Genomic DNA, 21060 nt, shown 5'->3' on the forward strand with positions numbered 1-21060 from the left:
ATTGTAATAAGCAGGATTATTGTATTTGTGCCTACAATTATGTACCAGTGACACCCATTATATTGAACCTAGGCATTAGTTAAACAGCAGAACAAACACTATTCTTTGCCTAGTTACTTTATCTAGTGTGCGCTAAGAAGTGGCTGCTGTGTGACGCCAATACACGGTGTGAATATGCTCATGTAGAAAAAGAACACTTCCATTATAAGCATGGCTGCCTCGGCTCCCAGGGTGTTTCATCTCAAAGGAGCCCAATCTGTGACAATCCAGCTGGTAGACATAAACAGTTTTGTTGCGCCTGCTGCCTGTAAATACATTTAACCCCAAAATTTTCCACCTCCAAAGCCTCCACATCTTACTGCAAATGTAAAAGAAAACTTCAGGTTCATTCCATATGTGTGACTCACATTGATCAACAACAACTCACTGCTAAGGTTTCTTTTAAAGGAAAAATTACACATTCTAGAATATTTTGCCTCCGTGTCCAGAGTTAGATGATTGATTGAAGCAGGTTCTGGGTTTCGTTTGGCCTGTTATAACCTGACCTGCTGTATTATTTAAGCTCTTTCATGTTATTGTTATATGCTTTATGCTACTGTTTGGTAGGTTGCAGTCTTGTATATTTTGTCTGTGCTGTCTCTGGGTTTTTATTAGATAAGAGGGAAGCTGGTTTTTATTGTTTTGGTGGGAACTTAAAATGAGTCTAGGTCAGGCCTAGCATCCCTGGATATTATAAATGTTATTTGTGTTAATAACTGCATATTATTAATCTGGAGCTGGCATAGCTTTATTAGAGCCTTCTTGCATTAAAAGTTGATGAAGTTTTACTTTTTTATGACATACTTTATTTTGTACCAGGAATATGTATTTAAATTCAACCTTAGAACACGAATGTTGGGTGATTTTAACTCACACAATGAATAAATATCATTTAGTGGTAATGTCCAATAGAATTTTTATGGTAAAAAAAAAAAATATTAAGCAGATCATTTTCTCCTCTCAGAATAAGTGCTTTTGTGTTTCTCTCGCTCACTGTTTTCTGTAATGCAGGGAGACTGTGCCTTCACCAGACAAGGCTCACATGTCTCAGGACTGGGTGGACCGAAAAACAAGCTCCCAGTTCCATTATTTGTATTTTTTGTTATTCATTTTTTTTAATGATTCCTAAATTTTTGACTTATTCTAGAGCCGTTTTATTTCATTAGATCATAGGGGAAATAAAGGAAGAGTACTTCAATTTGTTATGTATTGTTGTACTTTAATATATTTTGATGGAAAGTATGTTTTATACTTAAATATAATGTTACAAAACTGCACATTAGTGTTCTAGAGTTAAATGGGATAATTTTAACTGAAGCCACATCTTTGTCATGTTCCTACAGATTTATTGGTGTGACTGATGTTGGTCCTGCCAAAATAAGTGAAGCAGAGTAGACTTATTCTCGTATGTGCAAAAACCAAATTGCAGGGAGGAAAAATTCATAAACTCCAAGACGATAGTCTTTATGCTAACCTAAACGATCCAGCTGTGAGCTCTAAATTCATATATAGGTCCTGGAAGAAGTCTTCTTATCTAATACAAGGAATTCAACAGGTGTATTTCGCAGAATATAGAAAAAGCACGTCTTTCAAATGAAAGTATTTTTTTCATAAGCGCATACATGTGGTTGTTGATCTCTGTTGGCTGGTCTTTTGTGCCAAAGACAGACTTTTCTTCAGTAATTTAATTTTCCTCTCCCCTCTGGGTTTAGAATAAGTAAAACCCACAGTTTGACTTGTTACTATAGTAACACAAACAGTATAAAGAACCATTGAAAGAATTGGTTTAACACCATAAAATGTATTAAAAATATACCAGTAAAGCACACGCTGTTATCTTGGCTGTCAAGTTCATTTGAATCGTCCTTTTACCAGCCTGATCTTTATAACATACAGAGAACTCAAAGTGTTGTGACGAAGGAGGGATGAGCCATGTCTAGTGGCTGAAAGTCATAATGAAGTGATAAGAATCTAATAATCCTTTGTGTTTTCCAAGAAATGGCCATTTTTTAAATGGGGTTCTGAATGAGAATAGCCATAATCAGTCAAAGCCAGGCTCTTCTATTTTTCTTAATAAATCATTATTCCCTGATTATTGTAGCAGATAGTATCTACCCCTCCAGAGGAAGGCACTATGAGTGGTTTGAACATCCTTGGATTTTCATCATCTGGATCTGACTGATGACTGGATAAAAGCATTCCCTACAACACAAGCCATCCTCCTGACTGAGGAGTCTGGGACACATTTTCTTCTTCGTCTTCAAGTCGTCGTTAGTGCACTGTCCATCCTGACATCCCTCTGTGTACAGCATATGAAGAGAGTCACTATTGTGATGTATTCTCATACCTGAAGCCACTGAGGCTGAAATCTCTGCCAGGCACAGGGCTGCACACACACACACAGACACAGACACACACACACACACACACCACAAACACACAGTCCTCCTGACTGTGTTTTCATCTCCAGGTAACTTCTTCAGGGTCCACAGGAAAGAGTTTATTTGGTGTTACCTTTTATTCAGATTGAATTACCTCTGTTAAGCTGCACTGTCCATCTCCTGAAACCAAGCAGGCACCCTCAGTGTGCTAAAGGTAGAGATAGCCTACCCAGTAGACGATGTTGAAGAGTAAGAAGGAGGTGGGGAAAAAAACGCGGGAGTATGCGTCCAGTTCATGTACATCTATGTGGACGCGGCCTCTCCTCCAACCGCCTTCTTTACACTCCTCGAAACAGCAGAAGAAGCTCTGGCAGTCTTTTCCGTCCAGACACTCGTAGACACAAGGGTCTTCAAATTCCTGCCAGTACATGGAGTTGTTTAAAGCGATGACTGTGTGTGGAGGAGGTCTCACATCGAGGACTGAGTAGTTCTGAAAATACAAGAAGTCTTTTGAGTACCAAATGCTTTCCCCCCATCACATTAGAAGGTTTTTTTTTCTTAAAGCAGAACATTGTCCAGAAAGTTTGATGGTTACAGATCTGAGGTCCAATTTGTAGCCATTTAGTCTCAGTAAGATTAAAGTATTCTGAGGGAGAATAACTTACGTCTTTATATCCATTGATTATGTTTTTCAACTGTGTGTTTTTGTACCCTTGTTAGGGCAGCTCAGTCTGGACAAACTCTTAACATGTCTAATATCTACATGTTCTCCAGACATGAGGGAAATAGTGAGTGCAGCAGTGGCAGTAAATCATTTTTGCCATAACACGGGCAGTAGCCTCTTAAAGTCCGAATTAAAATGTCTTTATATCTATTTTTTAAATAATCGTTCATAATAACCTCCCCTGTAAGGAAACTTTGAGGCAAAATGAAAGAGTAAAATTCAACAGCTTTCCACCTGTTGATTAATCTGCAAGCTGTCAGAAATGATGTCTAAAAATCTGACAGGGAACGTTTTCACACTGCAATCATGATGCTGATAAAAGAAGCTGAAAGATACTTTGTAGATACTTTGCTGACATGAGTGGACGAACTAAAAGAACATCTGAGTCTGTTGTGTGTCCACTAACAGTGTCTGGAAACATTTTCATGTGCGACACTAAGTGTAAGATGAGAGCACAGGACATGAGGTAGACTCTGTTCTCGCTGTATTTGATGGCCCGCCTGTCCAGTAAAATAGTGATGTCCCATCAAAGCGCGTAGATAAGGCACCATCACATCATCTCATCTCTGAGCACTTTTCTTACTTCAATCCTTTGATAACAGAACTGAAGCACTATCAGAAAAAAACTACTTTTCTAACATGTGACAATAATCCTGTGCATACATTTTACCGTTTTTTTCCTCAGAGTTCACCGACCTAACTCAGTGAGACTATTTAACACATCTGTTTGAAATGCACAAACTAGCTCACCAGTCTTTTCGGTTCCATGTAGCTGGGTCTTCGAACGCTGTACGAGTAGTAATTTAACGTAGCGTACTCCATCAGAGCAGCAAAGACAAACAGGAAGCAGACGGTGACAAAAAGGTCCATGGCGGTGACATAAGACACTCTGGGCAGTGATGTCCTGGCCACAGTACTGAGAGTGGTCATGGTCAGAACTGTGGTTATACCTGAAGGACAAACAAAAGTCGTCTCAGTCAAACACAAGTTTTTTGGATCTGTTTCCACTTGGAATGTGACTTTGGTCCAAACTGAGTTTTGTTGTTTGCGCTTGCTAACCACATCACTATAAAGTGACACAATGCCGACATTAAAATCTCTACAGACACTTGAGCTGGTGATGCAGAATTATAACAATAACTGTGGAAAAACAACTCAAAAAAGCATTGCGTGTTCAGTGTCTCAGACAGTCCGGCAAAAGCCAGGCAGGACGAGGATTACACAACCGAGAGATTCTCATCGACATAAATATCGACACATCTGTGAGGTGATTGCCTCGAGATCCTTTATGATCACATTAGACGCTGAGACGCAAGAGAACACTGATGGTTTCATTTCAATGAAAGTGCAGCACTGAAAACACCGATGAGTACACAAAGACAAGGTAGTCGCAGTGAAGAGATCAGTGATACTGTTGCTTTAAACACAACAGATCACCACAAGCAAAGAACCCATTTACCCATTCGTTAAAGTTGCCTTTCAGTGCTGATCACCAGCTCCACATATTTAGTTTTGGACTCTAGAGTAGCTGTGCGTGTTCAAAACAGGCCTCTCAGTTCATCCTCTGTTTTAGTTCTATATATTTTCCTAGCTCCATCTCGATTTATGGGGTGTAAGGCAGGTGTGGGTGGGTTGGAGCTGGAGCGTATCCCAGCTGTCACCAGGTGAGAGGTGTACAACCCGTTTACCAGTCTATCTATCACAAGGTTAACAAAGGGACAATGAGAACCATTCATATCCAATTCAGAATCACCAATTTATCTAACATGCATGTCTTTGGCCTGTGGGAGGACGCCAGGAGAACGTGCAGACTGCACATGGAGAGTTCCAACTCAGGAACCTCGTGTTGTGAGGAGACTGTCCTAACTCCTGTACCTCCTCTGTATTATAAATAATAATAATCATGAGCAATCATACTAATAGCACGTAAAAACAAAAAAAGTGACAAAGTAGGTGACTGAATCACTCGAATGTTTTTGATTAACATATCCTTTGTCAGCACCAACAACAACACTTGTGTTTGGGGTTTGATGCGACTGATGGGCATGAAGAGTGATAATGAGCAACACGTGTGGGAATTCATCCCATGTAAAAATTACAGAAGCGTATTTACGTGCAGTCCTCCAAACACACAGTTATTTCTTATGTTGTATTAATTCATATTTTCCTATTAATTGTCGTGGCTCGCTCTGTATTAAATTAGTTACAGTAGGCCTTTATTTTATTTTGCTTGTGCTATTTAGTCGTGTTAGAAGCCAAATGTGTCATTTATGTGACAAACGATGAATTAATTAGATATAATGAAGACCTCTATCCCTCCAGCATCTCTGAATAATTTCATTTGTTCGCTCGCCAATCTCGCTCCTCTGTGAGCTTTAAAGAGATGCCTTTAAAGTAAAAAAAACAAACATCCGTTACTGTTTCACTGAGGTTCCTATGGTAACAGGCTGGCCCCATCTATTTTAGGCGGACATCTCGCACTTTTCCTTTAGCCTCTGCTTGCCACAGTGATTACTCTTACCTGACTTCTGCTGTTGCTGTGACACAGAGTTTTTCCTCTAAACAACAGCATGAAAAGCAGGCTGGATGAGAGGAACGTCTCGGAGGCATTTTTACTGACAGCTTAAAGTGTGAAACTATGAGGTTCTGTAAAGAAATGTTCATAGAGTATAAGCATGCTACTAAACAAAGTTAGAAGTGTAAGTGTTTAAGTCAGCTGAAAGGTTTTCTGACCTTGACTGAGTCCTAAAGGGGCTTTATCTTTACTCCCACACTGGCCTGGCTTGCCAGATACATTTACAATCAGCTTACATCTAAGATCCATTCATTATCTTCATTCTTCTTCCCAACTTGCAAGCGATTGATCGGCATGCTTTAGAGCAAAGATGACAGATTAAAAGCACTCGTTCATTTTCTAACTCTGTGTGAGCGAACAGTATCGAACACGGTGATGGTGGGCGATACAGGGAGCCTTGTGTCACCGAGCTGTAGCATTTTCCTTTTTAGCTCCAATAACAGCACATTCATCAGCAAAAATATAATTTCACACAACAGTGGTAAAAACAGCTTACACAGCTACATTTAGAGGGCTTATAAATTTGAAATTTTAGTGGTTAAACTCAGCATTTTATCCAATCCTTTAACTCAAGGCTGGGTCAATATTTCCTCACTCAGATGTGAATAATGGAGAAAAAGAGAGCAAATAAAAATTGTTACCTTCACAAAAAATGTTCCACAGGACTGCACAACAACAGAAAGCATGCACGAAAGAGAAAAACACAAAAGAGCAGACAGATGGAGTGATTTTAGTGACAAATATCTGAGAAGCACATAAAGATGAATCCTCAAAAACACATAACCAAAAAGTGCAAACTTAAATCTTGTAAGTGGGATGTTGAAGTAATGCTTCCTGTATTATTTCCATGTATTTAATGCGGTGCAGTACTGTTCCTTTAAAGACAGACCCTCAGGTGTCATCAGTTCACTGTACCTAAAGCTGTTCTGGCTGGAGTGGCATCTTTTTTAATCCAGAAGGACACCCAGGACAAAACCACAGTGAGGATGCAGGGGATGTATGTCTGGATGGTGAAGTAGCCCATTCTTCTGCTCAGGTCAAAGTACACGGTCATCACCACGTAGTCGCCTGTGTGTGAAAATAACAACCATGTGAAACTTCTGGATGGTTCAATCAGTTGTTCTGATCATGTAAAAAATTCCACACAATGGGGTGGTTCTTTTCATTTCGATATTAAGTGCAAAAAATAAGACATGTTAAATACTGGTGCAATTAACCATTAACTACATATCGCAAACCTTTGGTAAATAAGTTTACAAGCTTTATTTAAATATTCTCCCCCCTATATGTTGCGACTTCAGAAGGAATTTCATGCAACAGGGTCAGTTGTGAAACTGTGACTTCCCATACACTTGTTACTGCACTCTGTAAATAGAAAACACTTTTTTTATGCCAAACCCAGTTTGTGCTGGGGCAGGGCATTAGTAAATCTGGCCAAAGAATGCAAGCTGAAACAAAGATTGTGGAAAAGTCCACAAATGTCTTCTTCTTCTTTCTTTTTTTTTTTGTTGCAATCCCTGCATTGTTACCATTTAAATAAGTACATAAATGGCGATCGTGGCTCAAGAGTTGGCAGTTCGTCTTGTAATCGGAAGGTTGCCGGTTTGAGCCCCGGCTCCGACAGTCTTGGTCGTTGTGTCCTTGGGCAAGACACTTCACCGGTTGCCTACTGGTGGTGGTCAGAGGGCCCGGTGGCGCCAGTGTCCGGCAGCCTCGCCTCTGTCAGTGCGCCCTAGGGTGGCTGTGGCTACAATGTAGCTGCCATCACCAGTGTGTGAATGTGTGCGTGAATGGGTGAATGACTGAACGTGTAAAGCACTTTGGGGTTCTTAGGGACTAATAAAGCACTATACAAATACAGGCCATTTGCCATAAATGTCCCAAACAAACCAACAAACAGCAGTGAGTGACAACAGCTCGCTGTGAAGCAGCTAAAAAGATTAATAAAATAACCTTTAAGGTCACTTATCATACACGAGTTACACAAGTTCCGTTTAAATGTGCAAACAGTTTTTCAACTGCATTAAAAAAAAATGGTCTAAAAAGTATATCAAAAGTGCCCTAAACATGCATTTATTTTAAAGGCCACCAGAGGGGCGTGATCCGTTGTTGCAAAAAGACTTTCTTTTTCTGTATAAATAAATACGTACTGTTTCTGGTTTATGGGCTCAGTAACTTATATCAGGTAATGCTGATTAAAACATCAAGTTCATTTTGTACATTTCGGTCATTCCAAGAGGAAGATTATCCAGGGTATGCTCACTGGCTAATGACTTCCCGCTTTCCCCTTCCCCTTATCACATCTGGTTTAAAAGCGCAAAGATGGCAATGGCTAAAAAGCTGCTATCGAGGCTTCATAACAAGACTTGATATACAAGCCAATATGTGATTTCTTGTATGCTGTCTGTGGTTTTACTTCAGTCCTTTAGATTTGGTGCAGTAATACATTATTTGTATATGATTTTAACATAAATTTCTAATTAGGATTAGGATTCAACTTTGTCATTACACATGTATAAATACAGGGTAACGAAATACAGTTTGCATCTAATCAGAAGTGCAAGAGCAGAAAATGCTATAAGAGTAGATTATATACAGATAAGGGTAGTATAAATTGTGGAATAGTTATGAACAGATTATGTAAAAATAAGTTAAGTATACAGATGTTTATATTGCTATAGCATTAAATACTGGTTTTACAGTTTGGCTGCCTAATCTGTCCAATTATGGCCCAGTATAGAATGGATGAAAACCAGTGGTGGCTCTCCAACACAAATCCTGTAGGATTAATATTGACTACTTGACCAAAAACCAGTGTGTGACGATGAGCAACGTAGTCTGCATTTCTACCTGCACATCAGATTAATCACTTTGAAGTGTTTTTTTGGCTTATTCATTTATATATTTATTTGTGTGTGTGTAGTTTATACTGTTAATGAGTAATTATGTGATAATGACATTTCAGGCCATGTTACAGAATAATAACTAATAATAATTAATTTATTATTAAATAATAATTCCAATAAAGTAACAAGTATTAACTTTTCTTTTTTTTTTTTTAAACATGGCAAATGAAAAGATACTGTTGCACATGTAGCCAGGTGGAACTGTGAGTTAGGGTAACACGAGAACTACAGACCAGAATCATAATCATCACTTTGTTTTCCACCTGGCTGACAATCACATGTCTTTAAAGACAGCAGGCAGGCAGCGGGGAGTAACATGTAATCTGTCAGCCATTAAAAAACAAGATCAGGTAATTCTACTGTTGAATCTAATAAAGGCAGCACTGTGCAGTGAGCCTCTATTTCCCAGCATCACAGTCAGTGTACTTGCCCTTGCCCTCAATGGGCAGTATCACTGTGAACATGTATAAGGATATTTAGATACGTGACAGTTAATGGAAGTCTGGTCATATAAAATGCAACAGTTCCAGTTAAAATTTCTTTATTGATGGTTTTTGCCATTAATTTATTTTCATTAAAGTTTAATGTTCTGAGAGATTGTTACTAATTATCAAATTTATGTTGGCACATATATAGATGAATTATAAATTGCTTCGTTCGGATGATAAATGAACGCCTCCAGAGGAAATCTGATAAGCGAATATTGAGAATTTATTTTTCCTTTCAGGTATTTCTACAGTGAGTAATGAAACTTTCCTCAGTTTGCCTTTGAAAAGAGTCTCACAGCTGCTTGTGAATTATTTGCCTGCACACAGACCCCTGAATACAACACCACAGAGTCGAACATAGATTACATATGGATTACACAAAGACACAAAACACGGAGACTAAATCCACGGAACAGCTGCAGAAAGTTCCACAAGATGCTTGGAACAAATGACCTGCCTCATTTTATTTCTGCTTACTGCATGTTGTATGAAGTATCTTTACTTTTGGAAGAGTTTTTACTTAATTTTAAGAGCCAAAAACCTCTGAACAGTACTGTATAGCATTTCTAAAAATACAAGAGCTGAGTCAGCCTTATGCAGATCACATACAGCTTCCTGTGAATGCGGGCCCTTATAAATTATTTCTCTCTACAGCCGATGTTTAATATTACTGAGAGGAACACTGAAATACATTAGAAAAAGTTATGCTTTCAGTCAGTGATAATCCATGAAGTTAACTACTTACACCCTAAAAGAAATTTGCTGACATAACATCAGAACCCGTTTTCGATACTACATATACATCATTGTCATTTCTTTGTTTTTGTAAAACCTTTTCATCCGTTTACACTCTGTAATTGCTTTTCTGTATTTTAGTATCAGCGTCTGTGGTAAAGTAATTCCAAACGTTTTCATTTACTGTCATGTTAGTGACATCAGCCTCATCTCCCAACCACACAGGCAGTGAGAAGTGTGAGTGGTGTAAATGCTGGGCTTCATCGAATATGTCAAAAAAAAAAAAAAAAAAAAAGAAGATAAAAAACTGTCTGTGGACACAGACGTTCACTATTCCTACAGTAACTGGCAACATTAATGAAGGCAAGTAGGGCTGAAATTAAATATATAAGAATATATATAAGAATTTTATGAATATGAAAAAAATACGTTTTTTTTACTGCCATTATGTCAGCAGACTGTAACAAATCTTAAAAGATGAGAGCGTCCTCAACGCCTCTGAAAGCCTGTGAATGCGTTTCAGCATGAATGCTGTTTTCTGTGGTACTGATGCACAACAGCAGTTGCCCCTTGACTCTTTATTTTAGTTAAAAAAAAGTTATGGAAGTTTAACACATGTTATGGAAATTGATTTTTTTCCAGTGGAAATCCAAACACTCTCAAGTACCGAGTCCACCAAGTCAGCAGGTGACAACACAAACTGCACACAAGACAAAAAGTAATAGTGACGTGGCTTTGAAAGCGTTGGCAATAAAGCACACTAACATTAATAAGCTGCTACAGTAGCTAGTTTGCCATACTTTGAAACCTTCTAGATGCAAGTGTGATAATGGTGTCCTGGACCTCATGCTGATGAAGCATTACTTCATCCTCATGGAACATCCTGCGCGTTCTTCTTTTTATGGATTGCTGTTATCTATAGTTTGCAAGATGATGCCAATTAGTCTGCAAACACTTGCCAACTAACCACCAACTGGTTGTGAAAGAAAACCAAAAATCAAACCAGAAACGGAAAAAGTGCCTTTGAAACCAACATGTTTCAAAAGGTGTAGATTTTAGTTTGAAGGTGAAGGGCCTCTATTTCCTGCTAGACTTTTCAGTTTCTTTACCACTTCACGAGGAGTTGATGAGTATATGTATTATATACTTATACATAATATTATATATTTTTCCTATGGTCATCTTCACCCACTTTGGGAACCACTGGGCAAAAACGCGTTCAGTGAACTGTATTTAATGACAGATGGAGAAATAAAGAGCTGTATTTTGGGGACCTTTACTGTTTGTAATCTCAGTGTAAACAAAAAGATAACAGTAAGTGGTCTAACTAATGAATATGTATTTATCTTAGTAGGGACCTCCCAGGGACAGCAAGAGTTTGACTTTGCAGTTTAAACAGAAAGAAGTCATTTTTCATTGACAAACTGGATGAAATCCCGCAGTGGGAGTGGAAGGCAGTGAAAGTCCTGTGAATATTTTATCTGTTGTTTCTTGCCAGATTTTCTTATTATTGTTGCCGTTTCTTTTCTGAGCATGATAGTCATCTAATATCCCAAATTAGTCTCCAAACAGTTTGGCTAAACATGATTTTGTAACACAAATCGTTGCACAATAAAAGAATGAAGGAGTGGAAATGAAGCGGCACTGTCTCAATGCACGCTGACTCCAAATATCAACCCATTTCCAGCCTGTTAGCAGCAATGTTTACGAATGTTACACAGATGAATTTGTGCTTCTTTACCTGCTGTAGTCTTTATGACGTCTGTAGTGTTCCTCAGGCCCATAAAATCAAACTGGTACAGACGCCAGGACTTTTGGTCAGCCGCCTCCACAGAGTTCTTCCTCCACTTGTAAATCATTTCATCTTGTGGGTATCCATCTGCAATTACACAGAGCATATGTGTGTGTGACCCTTGGCACTACATGTCACATCCTAATGATGGATACCCTGTGCAGACAGACCTAGGGCCACCCGGAGCAACATTTGTCTTAAGGTGGATGCTGGCTAATGAAAAGACTGGGATGAGGCAGAGGCAAAAATAAAGCAGATTAAATGAAAGCTTTGGTTCAATAAGGTAGTGAGTCCATCTAAATGTTACGTCTGACCTTCACGAGCTGCACACAGGAAGCGCTTTTACAATTGATCATGTGAGGTTAACGATGGGTTAATGATTCCATTCCTGCTCTGGTGTCATGCTAGCCTGAATCTTTAACACACACATAATCATTTTAAGTAGAAAGGCTAACAAAATTATGATCCTGCCTGACAGCAATTTGATTTAATAGGGTTTCAATTAACAAAAAACATTAACCGTGAGGGAACTGCTAATTGTTTTCAAACATGCTTGATGAATGACTTCTATTAACATTTTCCACAAGTCTTCCATTCGCCATTAATGCTGTCATTAAATATTTACCAAACCCTTCGTAAAACTAAAAATGTATAGAATACAACATCTGTTGAGAGCACCGCTTTACCCAAACTAACTTCATTCATGGCCTCCTACACTGGATTTGCATAAAGCATTAGTAATGGCTCGAAGATACGTAATGCATCTGCAAGGGAACAAAATCCATATAATGCACATCAGCAAGAAAGGTTACAATAGTTAGCTAAAAGTATATCATAACAATGTAAAGCATAATATAATTCAACATAAAACAGGCTGATTAAAAGCTTGACTCTATAAAAATATCTTCAGCTGCTTCTTTAAAAGAGGAAGTAGAGTCTGTGCTGTGTAGAGAGAGCAGAAGAGAATTCTACAACCTTGGTAAAACTGCCTGAAAAGTCCGATCCCCACAGGTTTTTGAGCTGTTAGTGGGGCCAGCAGCAAAAAGTCTGAGGTTTCAGCAGGTCATGATTTACTGGGGAGATCCACCATGGAGGTCTTAAAAGTTAAAACTAAAAATTTAAAATTAATTCTAAAATGTTTGGTAAAACATGAAGAGAAGCCAAAACTGGAGTGGTGAGTGATCTTCTGTTGGCACCAGTTAAAAGTTCTGTGACAGGATTCTGCACAGTCTTAAAATCTGAAGTAAAAAGACTGTTACAAAAATTCCAAATACGAAGAGATAAAAGCATGAAAATTCATCTCAAGTTCAGCCTTTGACACCAGCATGATTGAACCGAAAAGTCTGAAGAAGCTGATATGCCATCTAATTTAAAGCAAAAGAATCCGACCCAAAAGAGATCCCTGAGGTACTCCACGAGGCAGAACGGTTGTTTCAGACGTCAGCTGTTTCATACAAACAGTAACAGATTTATCCGAGAGATATGACACGACAAGAACAACAACAAATAAAAATGTGTTTAATTTAAATCTGTGGTTATTTGGTCAAATTAATCCCATAACCAGCAAAAGCAGGTATTGATCCATATGCATGTTTTCAGAGACTGGGATTTCTAGATGACTGTGGGTTCACTGTTCACATTGTAATATATCATCATTAATATCAGTATCAGCAGCCACTTTAATCGGCAGTGTTGGGGAGTAACGGAATACATGTACCGCCGTTACTTATTTAAAATACAAAATATGAGTAACTGTATTCCGTTACAGTTACCGCTTAAAAAGGTGGTATTTAGAATACAGTTACTTTGTTGAAATAAATGGATTACACAGCGATATTTGTTTCATATTGTGGCGGGTCAGGACTGTTTGGGTTTTGTTTGACAGCTATGTTCTGTTACAGTTGCCATGGTTACAGGGTGAGGGTGTGTTTCCTGGGTGAGAGAGCTGTTGTTGTTGTTGTTGTTGTGCTAAGCTAATCCGGTTGTTCAGTGATGACGCGACGAATCCTACTTCCGGGTCTAAAGTAGTCTGCGTTTAATATGGCTTTTGTGTTGTTAACATGTTTAATGTTATGTATTTTCTTCTATTTGATCTCAAAAAGCTCCTAAAACAGTCAGTGATCCCTGTTGACCTCCTCGGCTTTTATTACCGCTAATCATTTATTTAAGCTCAGTTTTTAAAACCTTAGGATGTAACTACAGCCCAGCCCATGCAGCAGTATATGAATGACTAACCTCGTATTGTGGATGGATTATCTCAGTTGTTCTCCTAGCTGAAGTTTGGTCCTTTTACAGCATTCTGCCATGTGATTACATTTGTTTCTGACCACCGAGAACACTCACGTTAACTTTTATCGAGTGGAAAAAAAGTTAGCTTGTTTATATTATGCTAACATAGCTGTGTCGCTAGCGGTCACGTAGCACATCATTATATACCAGCTAGCCCAACTTCAGTAACCCTACAAACGTCACTGCTGTTTGGTTTTCTGTCTTCATTTATGCTGGAAGTGATAGCAGAGCTGTACGTTTTAATTTGTTTCCAAAACCCTGCAGTCAGGACATGCTATATTGTATTTAGATAGAAGCTAGCGAGCTAACTCCCTGCTAACTTCTAACTCCGTTTAATGTCATAAATTCCGTTTTCATGGATGCCTGGATGTTAAACTCAATTGTTACACCTGGTAGAGCAGAACGCTGATCATTTTATTAAAGATGAAAGACTTTAGACAGTTTTTCAACTCTCAGTAATGCCATAGTGATCGTTTGATATATGGACCTGCAGCGGAGTTTAGACCCAGACACAGCTAGTGACGTCAGACTGAACAACCGGATAGGCAGAATGCTACAGGCATAGCCCTAAAGAATGTAGCCTCATGGGCAGTGTAGTCCATGCTGCAGGGAGAATGGACTGCCATACACGTTATGTGTCTGTGAGCACGAGGAGGGGGAAAAGGGAGAGTGGAAAAGTAGAGTTGTCATTGAGCAGAAATGGGAGCTGGAAGCATGTAAATATAATAATAATCACAGCAGCCAAGAAGAGTGCCTGACAAGCCCAGTTGTAAGTAAGCTATTAAGACTCGACTGTACACTGTGTTCGTGTTTTCCTCCAAAAACAACAAGTTCCATTGGAGCAGCCTTTCAAAGCCTCTCTCTGTCTCTCGCAAGCAAAGTTGACCCAGACAACAAGGTAAAGCTAGTTTTCGGCTTCGAGCCCAACACGAACCCAACGTATTAGCCAGAGGTCCCTTTACCACGGTTCGGAGCCGCAGACCTTCAGCAATAGTAAGAAACCACACAGCAATAGTACATTCATGTAGTTGTAAAAAGCATGATAATATATTAAGTAATCCAAAGTATTCAGAATACGTTACTCTCATTGAGTAACGTAACGGAATACGTTACAAAATATATTTTGGGGCATGTATTTTGTAATCTGTAGTGGAATACATTTTAAAACTAACCTTCCCAACACTGTTAATCGGTACACCTTGCTAGTAGCGGGTTGGCCCTCTTGTCATCACACAGTTGCTGCAGATTTGTCGACTGCACGTGTATGATGTGAATCTTCTGTGATGACTGTGGAGGCTGTGAGTGTGGGTACAGTCATTCAGTCACTGCTACGTTCAAGAAACCAGTCTGAGATGATTTGAGCTTTGCAACACGGTGTGTTATCTTGCTGGAAGCAGCCATCAGAAGATGGTACACTGGGGTCATAAAAGGATGGATACGGTCAGCAACAATAGTCAGTCAGGCTGTGTGTTTATATGATGCTCAGTTGATACACGAGCAGCAGCCAGAACCTTGGACACAAGGTAGAGCGAATGCTTTCATGATGTTTACACCAAATTCGGACTCTACTGACAGTAGAAGAAATCGAGACTCATCAGACCAAGCAAAATGTTTCCAATTTTTAATGCACCCATGTAAACTGTAAGCTCAGTTTCCTGTTCTTAGCCGACAGCAGTGTAACCCAGTGTGGGATGCTGCTGTAATCCAGCAATCTGGCCTTTCTCCATCTCTCCTCTGACCTCTGACATTGACAAGGCAGAGAACTGCTGCTCTTTACACAGGTGCCTAAAGAACGCAGAGTTACTTCTTTTGGTCAGGTTGGAGACATTTTGGTGGTGGTTACCAGTTCAAGAGCAATGTCTCCAAATTTTCTGAATCATTTCCAGGTTTACATGGAAATATTTATTTGAATTCCTTTTTGGAAATCTGTTAAAATATTGGTTTGGTCTTTAAGAAAAAGAACTTTATTAAAAATAATAAACAAAACCATCAAAGTATTAGTATTTAAAAGTATCAGTGAGGGAATTTTGTCTTTAAAATGCTAGAAATTTGACATGGGAGTGAGGACTCCTATTTGTAAAAGTGTCATGCTCCTTACCAGAGATTAGAGCTGGGCGATAGAACGATAACGATATGTATCGCGATATAACTTTTACTCGATAGAGAAATTAAGCTATCACGATAGACCTCGCCGCTCTTGTCCTCTTAAAAAAAAAAAAAAAAAAAAAAAAAAAAAAAAAAGGTCAGCCAATCCAAATTAAGTAGCGCAGAGCCGAACCAATCACAGCCGCAGCGTCACGTCGCGTGACTTGTTACGTACAGCACAAGTGCCAAGCCGCACGTGTGTTTGTTTGGGAAGCAGCCAGCGGGTAATGGAGCCAGCGCGTAATGGAGGAAATGAGTGTGCCGACTAGAAAAATCAACCGAGCGTGACCGAAGGTTACAGAAGAGAAAACAGATGATGGTTGCAATGCCGGAGAGATTGTCGAACGGAAGAGCCAAAGAAGTTCCGTAGTGTGAAGGTATTTCGGCTATTTCAAGTCTGACAAAAAACAGTAGCGTGCACTGTAAATTGTGCCGAAAGCAAGTCTGGAAATACAATAAACTGGTGCATGCGTCACACTGTGCGCCACGTTATTGTTTCGGTGAAATGAATTTCTACAATACTGTTACTGTTAATTCTACTCTCTGCAGTGTTTAAATGCTTACATATACACACAGTTACTGTCCCTCCACACATACGACTCTGTTCTGCTTCTATGCCGCAGCTTTGTTTACTTTTTCCCACCGAGGCTTCTAGACTTCTGATTGGCCAACATTTCTGCACGGTTAGGAATCTAGCGCCACCTGCTGCTTTGGCATGTTCATAGCAGCGTTTCCCTTCATTTCTGCCTTTATGTGTGGACGGGATTATTTTTTAAAACGAAAACGGAAAATCTCCGTTTTCAAAAATACCCGTGTACGTGTGGACGTAGCCTCAGTCTCTGACTGGAAGCGCTAATTCGTCATTCGGCTTTTGTCAGACTAAAGTAACTGTTACAACTGTTTGAAAAGCTCAGCTATACAACAAGGAGAGATCGAGAATTTCCTTTTAGTTCTCAGTTTATTTGATATTGACAAAGGTTAGTCAGTTTTGTCTGTTCTTCTGTAAAACAAACTAAGATTTATTTTTAGAATTAATATTTTGTTTCTAAGTGGAATTGACAATTTAGTCTGTTTCGTTTGTTCTATTTTGAAACTTAAATGCTTTAGCGGCTGCCTTTTGTGTAGTTTGCAATATTTGCCTTTATCTATCTGAAAAAGTCTCATGTTCCTTAAGTACATCTACCCTGTCGAACTTATTATGGGAAATAAATATTTAAATAAAAACAAGCTGCTGATTATTTCACATTTTACTTGTGAGCAACGGCACATTTAAATCTTACAAATATAGTTATTTGGCTTATATCGTGATAGATATCGTTATCGCCTGAAATGAAAAAAACATATCGTGATATGAAAAAATCTCATATCGCCCAGCTCTACCAGAGATTGTATATTTTTTCTATATACAGCCCATGCTCCTGACTGAAAGTGCAGTGTTGTGGTTTTTGCCTCTGCTGCAATTGGAGCTGGTATCTCAGTCTCTTCTACAATAGATTTTTCCCCGAGCTCTGGTGTAAAATTGCAAGTGTGCAGATCTATAAAGCTGATTAGCTGACAATGACGAATGAGGTTTGTCATTGGTATTGTTTTTTCTGTTTAATTCTGTTGTAATGAAGCCACAGTAGCTGCACCTGAAGCATCTGGCTGTTTCACAGGTTCCCAAAGGAGAAAAATAGGTCAGTGGCTTTGCGTGATCATTTCTGCAGGAAATCCAGTGAAAAAGAGATTATCAGGATCATACAATAACACTACTCATTTAAAACTGCAGGAAATTGGATAGCTCTCAGTAATGACCTGGAAATGAAGGACTCATCTGAAAACATGTAATATCCTCAGTAAACAGTTTTTATTACCAGGAGTTACAATATTCCCTCCAAAATGTTAATTTCTCACAAAAACATGGAGAAGAACCGAGTGATAAATTCTTTTTTGGAGAGTAATGATCTACAGACACATTTATCAAATAGCTGGTAAACAGAGTGCAGTGGTTAAAAGCATGGCAATGACCAAAAACAGAATAACAACAGAATAAGAGTGAACACTAGTTTCTAATAAGTACATTCGCCGGATGTGTAAGCTCCTTATGGACATGATTTTGGAAGTCAACTAAAAAAGGACAATAAAACAAACTCTTGGGAAAAAAGTGTGAGACTAAACAAATGGAGTAAGTTAATGGTGACTTTAAGGTTGATGAGCAGTTTTCTCTGATAACTTTCTCACCTAATAAATTCAATTCAGTTTTATTTGTATAATGCCAAATCACAACAACAGTTCTTTCAAGGTGCTTTATATTGTAAGACCAAGACCCTACAGTAATCGTGTAGGGTCTTTATTTCAGTAATTAATGAAAATAAAACTATTATATATAGTTGATATATTGCACAAACCAGAAACATTCAAAACATGAATAAAATATATGAAAACAATATTTTTGGATACAAAGTTTTAGTGTGATAAGAATGCATAACTTCAATCAATCCAGCACGTGTCTATGAGATAGTACTCTTTATACAGCTTTGCAGCTCAAAGTACTTTACAGAACAACATATGCAAAACAGCCCCTAGCATAGTCGCGCACACACACGCACACGCGCGCGCGCGCGCGCACACACACACACACACACACACACACACACACACACACACACACACACACAAAAAAAATTAAAAGAACAATAATTGAGAGGATTAAAAAGTACAATAAGTAATTTAAAAAAGGTAAAAAGTGTGAGCAGAATTAATATTAATTCTAATAAAAGTCAGGTCAAAAAGGTCTTTAGGTCTTTAGCTCAGCTTTATGCATTAACATTAATGAACAGTTTCACATTCTAACCTTTCTTACTTTAGAGTAAGTAACTTTCATAACACAGACGGGTAAACCACACCTGCTTAAAATAAGTTATAAGCTGTATTCCTCCTCACATGGGTGGGTAACAGAAACATACACTGGGCTGTTTTTGCTTAAACAAATAGTAAGAAAGCTTAAATTCAAAAACTGTCTCCATCACCCTTAATTCAGCCAGAAAGCACTGATTTATGGATGTACATAAAGTTCAAATTAAGGATGATGACAGCCTGATGTTACTGAACAATTTAGTTACAAAGAGCAGCTAAAAAATATGTTAGATGGGGTGCTATCAAACTCCCTAAAAATATGAAGGTACATCAAAATATTATGACAAAAGTTATGTTAAGTTTGTGTTTCCAGCCAACAGGTATTACACCTGCCCTTCCCTGTGCTCACTATTTACTTCCTCACTGTGTGTCTGCTGTCTGTTTCCACAGGCTGTAAAGAGCAGGAAGTCAGCCTCCTGAGTGCTTGGAAAAAAGGTTGCTGATGGGTCTGAACAAAAATCAGAACAACGAGTTGAAAGACTATAAAACATTCCATAAAACATCTGTGAAGTTTACATTTAAGTTTAGGATTAAACTTGACATCAGAGGAAACCCCTTGCATGTTTTCTGCTTCTCATTTGCTGAATAGCTACAGAATCTATATCCTGCTCTCTTCATCTGTGTGCACTGCATTGAATCATGTGCCGTGTTGATTATTCTAATCCTCCAGAGGCATGATGGCTTTTAAAATAAGCAAATCTGACTTAATCTAATCTTAAAACTGACACATCGTCATGGAAACCAGCGTAATGACAGTTGGTAAGAAAGTGGGTTTATTGGATCACAGCAGGATGGGTCCACAGTCGAGGCAGATCGGCGAGAATATTTTAAACCCTAATAGGCAACACAGGGCGCAAGGTCTCATCACACCAATTCAATCCTCTAATTTGAGAGGCCACTGAAGGTCCACTGCAAATAACACATCACAGACACCTCAAGCTTCAAGTTAGACACGTTTCTACATTCACTGTGAGCCAGGTTTACTGGATGGTAAGGGAGGAGCGAGCCTGAAATCAAGACGGAAACTGCGATGTAAACATCCACAGCATCATATCATTGTTCCATCTGATGATATCCTTGTGAAGCTGTAATTGTTAGCTGAGGCATGCTAGTCTGGTGAAAGCGGTAATGTTTAAAGATCCTTCAGTTTGGCCTGTGGACAAAACAAGTGGCCAATGACTAGAAGTATAAAACTAGACCGTAACATCTGTACTGGGTGATCTGCTACAAGTAACAGATGTTTAAAAGCCACCAAAAAACACACAAGCACAGACTGTAATAAAATATAGATGTAGCCACTGTGACATCCCCTCTGGCTGCCAGTTTCAAAGCATCGGTTTTAGTATTTTGAGGACAGAAATTACTAAATTATGCTAAATAATCAGCTAACACTGGTTAGCTATGTTCATAAACTGTTGTGTATGGTGACTTGCTCACTTTTAAGCCAGCCTCAAATGGAATCTTGGATGAACTGTTATTTTTGGCCCTGCCATGCTTTATGGCAGGGGTCGGCAACCTACGGCTCTTTAGTCTGTATAGTGCGGCTCCGCGTGGCTTGGGGAAAATAAATTAGAAGTATTTAGCTGAAGTGTATTTTATTTATTTTAGATCTTTTTTAACTTTAACTAATGTGGATCAACAGCTTCCTCTCGGGCCGTAGACAGAGAGTCAGAGTTGGCCATCACACATCCTCAGCCCTGAGTCTCAGCACTGGCTCACCCCAGGGCTGTGTGCTCAGTCCACTGCTCTACTCTCTCTACACACACGACTGCACTCCTCGCCACCACAGCAACATCTTTGTGAAATTTGCAGACGACACCACAGTGGTGGGGCTCATTTCCAAGGGAGACGAGTCTACGTACAGAGATGAGGTGGAGCAGCTGACGTCATGGTGTAAGGCCAATAACCTCCTCCTCAACACTTCAAAAACCAAAGAACTCATAATAGATTTCAGAAGGAAAAAGGCAGAGATCCAACCACTATTCATAAATGGGGACTGTGTAGAAAGGGTGGCAAGCTTCAGCTTCCTGGGAGTCAATATAGAGGAGAACCTTTCCTGGAGTGTGAACACCTCCGAGCTGCTGAAAAAGG

At 39.0% G+C, this 21060-nt stretch overlaps 1 protein-coding gene and 1 long non-coding RNA gene across 3 annotated transcripts in view; one reads left to right on the forward strand and one right to left on the reverse strand.

The window, feature by feature from the left end:
* Positions 1 to 1824: 1824 nt before the first annotated feature.
* Positions 1825 to 21060, reverse strand: part of gabrg3 (gamma-aminobutyric acid type A receptor subunit gamma3) — a 91475-nt gene continuing 72239 nt past the window's right edge. Inside the window, exons 7-11 of one of the 2 annotated variants that reach the window (XM_085263980.1) lie at positions 11590 to 11727; positions 6635 to 6787; positions 6361 to 6384; positions 3895 to 4094; positions 1825 to 2910 (exon numbers count right to left, since the gene is read on the reverse strand). In XM_085263980.1, coding sequence (XP_085120106.1) covers positions 2629 to 2910; positions 3895 to 4094; positions 6361 to 6384; positions 6635 to 6787; positions 11590 to 11727 — 797 coding nt within the window. In that variant the 3' untranslated portion in view covers positions 1825 to 2628. The remainder of the gene's footprint in view (positions 2911 to 3894; positions 4095 to 6360; positions 6385 to 6634; positions 6788 to 11589; positions 11728 to 21060) is intronic. The other variant, XM_085263981.1, reaches the window with a different exon arrangement.
* Positions 14273 to 19466, forward strand: LOC146546823 (uncharacterized). The gene is made up of 3 exons (XR_014890638.1): positions 14273 to 14698; positions 14806 to 14922; positions 19360 to 19466. It is a non-coding gene; the product is annotated as an uncharacterized LOC146546823 (long non-coding RNA).

The sequence above is a fragment of the Mchenga conophoros genome, linkage group LG23, assembly GCF_057382185.1.
Source record: "Mchenga conophoros isolate Kocher_MC1m ecotype Shallow Benthic linkage group LG23, M_conophoros_male_GT1.1, whole genome shotgun sequence".
NCBI classification, from domain to species: domain Eukaryota; kingdom Metazoa; phylum Chordata; class Actinopteri; order Cichliformes; family Cichlidae; genus Mchenga; species Mchenga conophoros.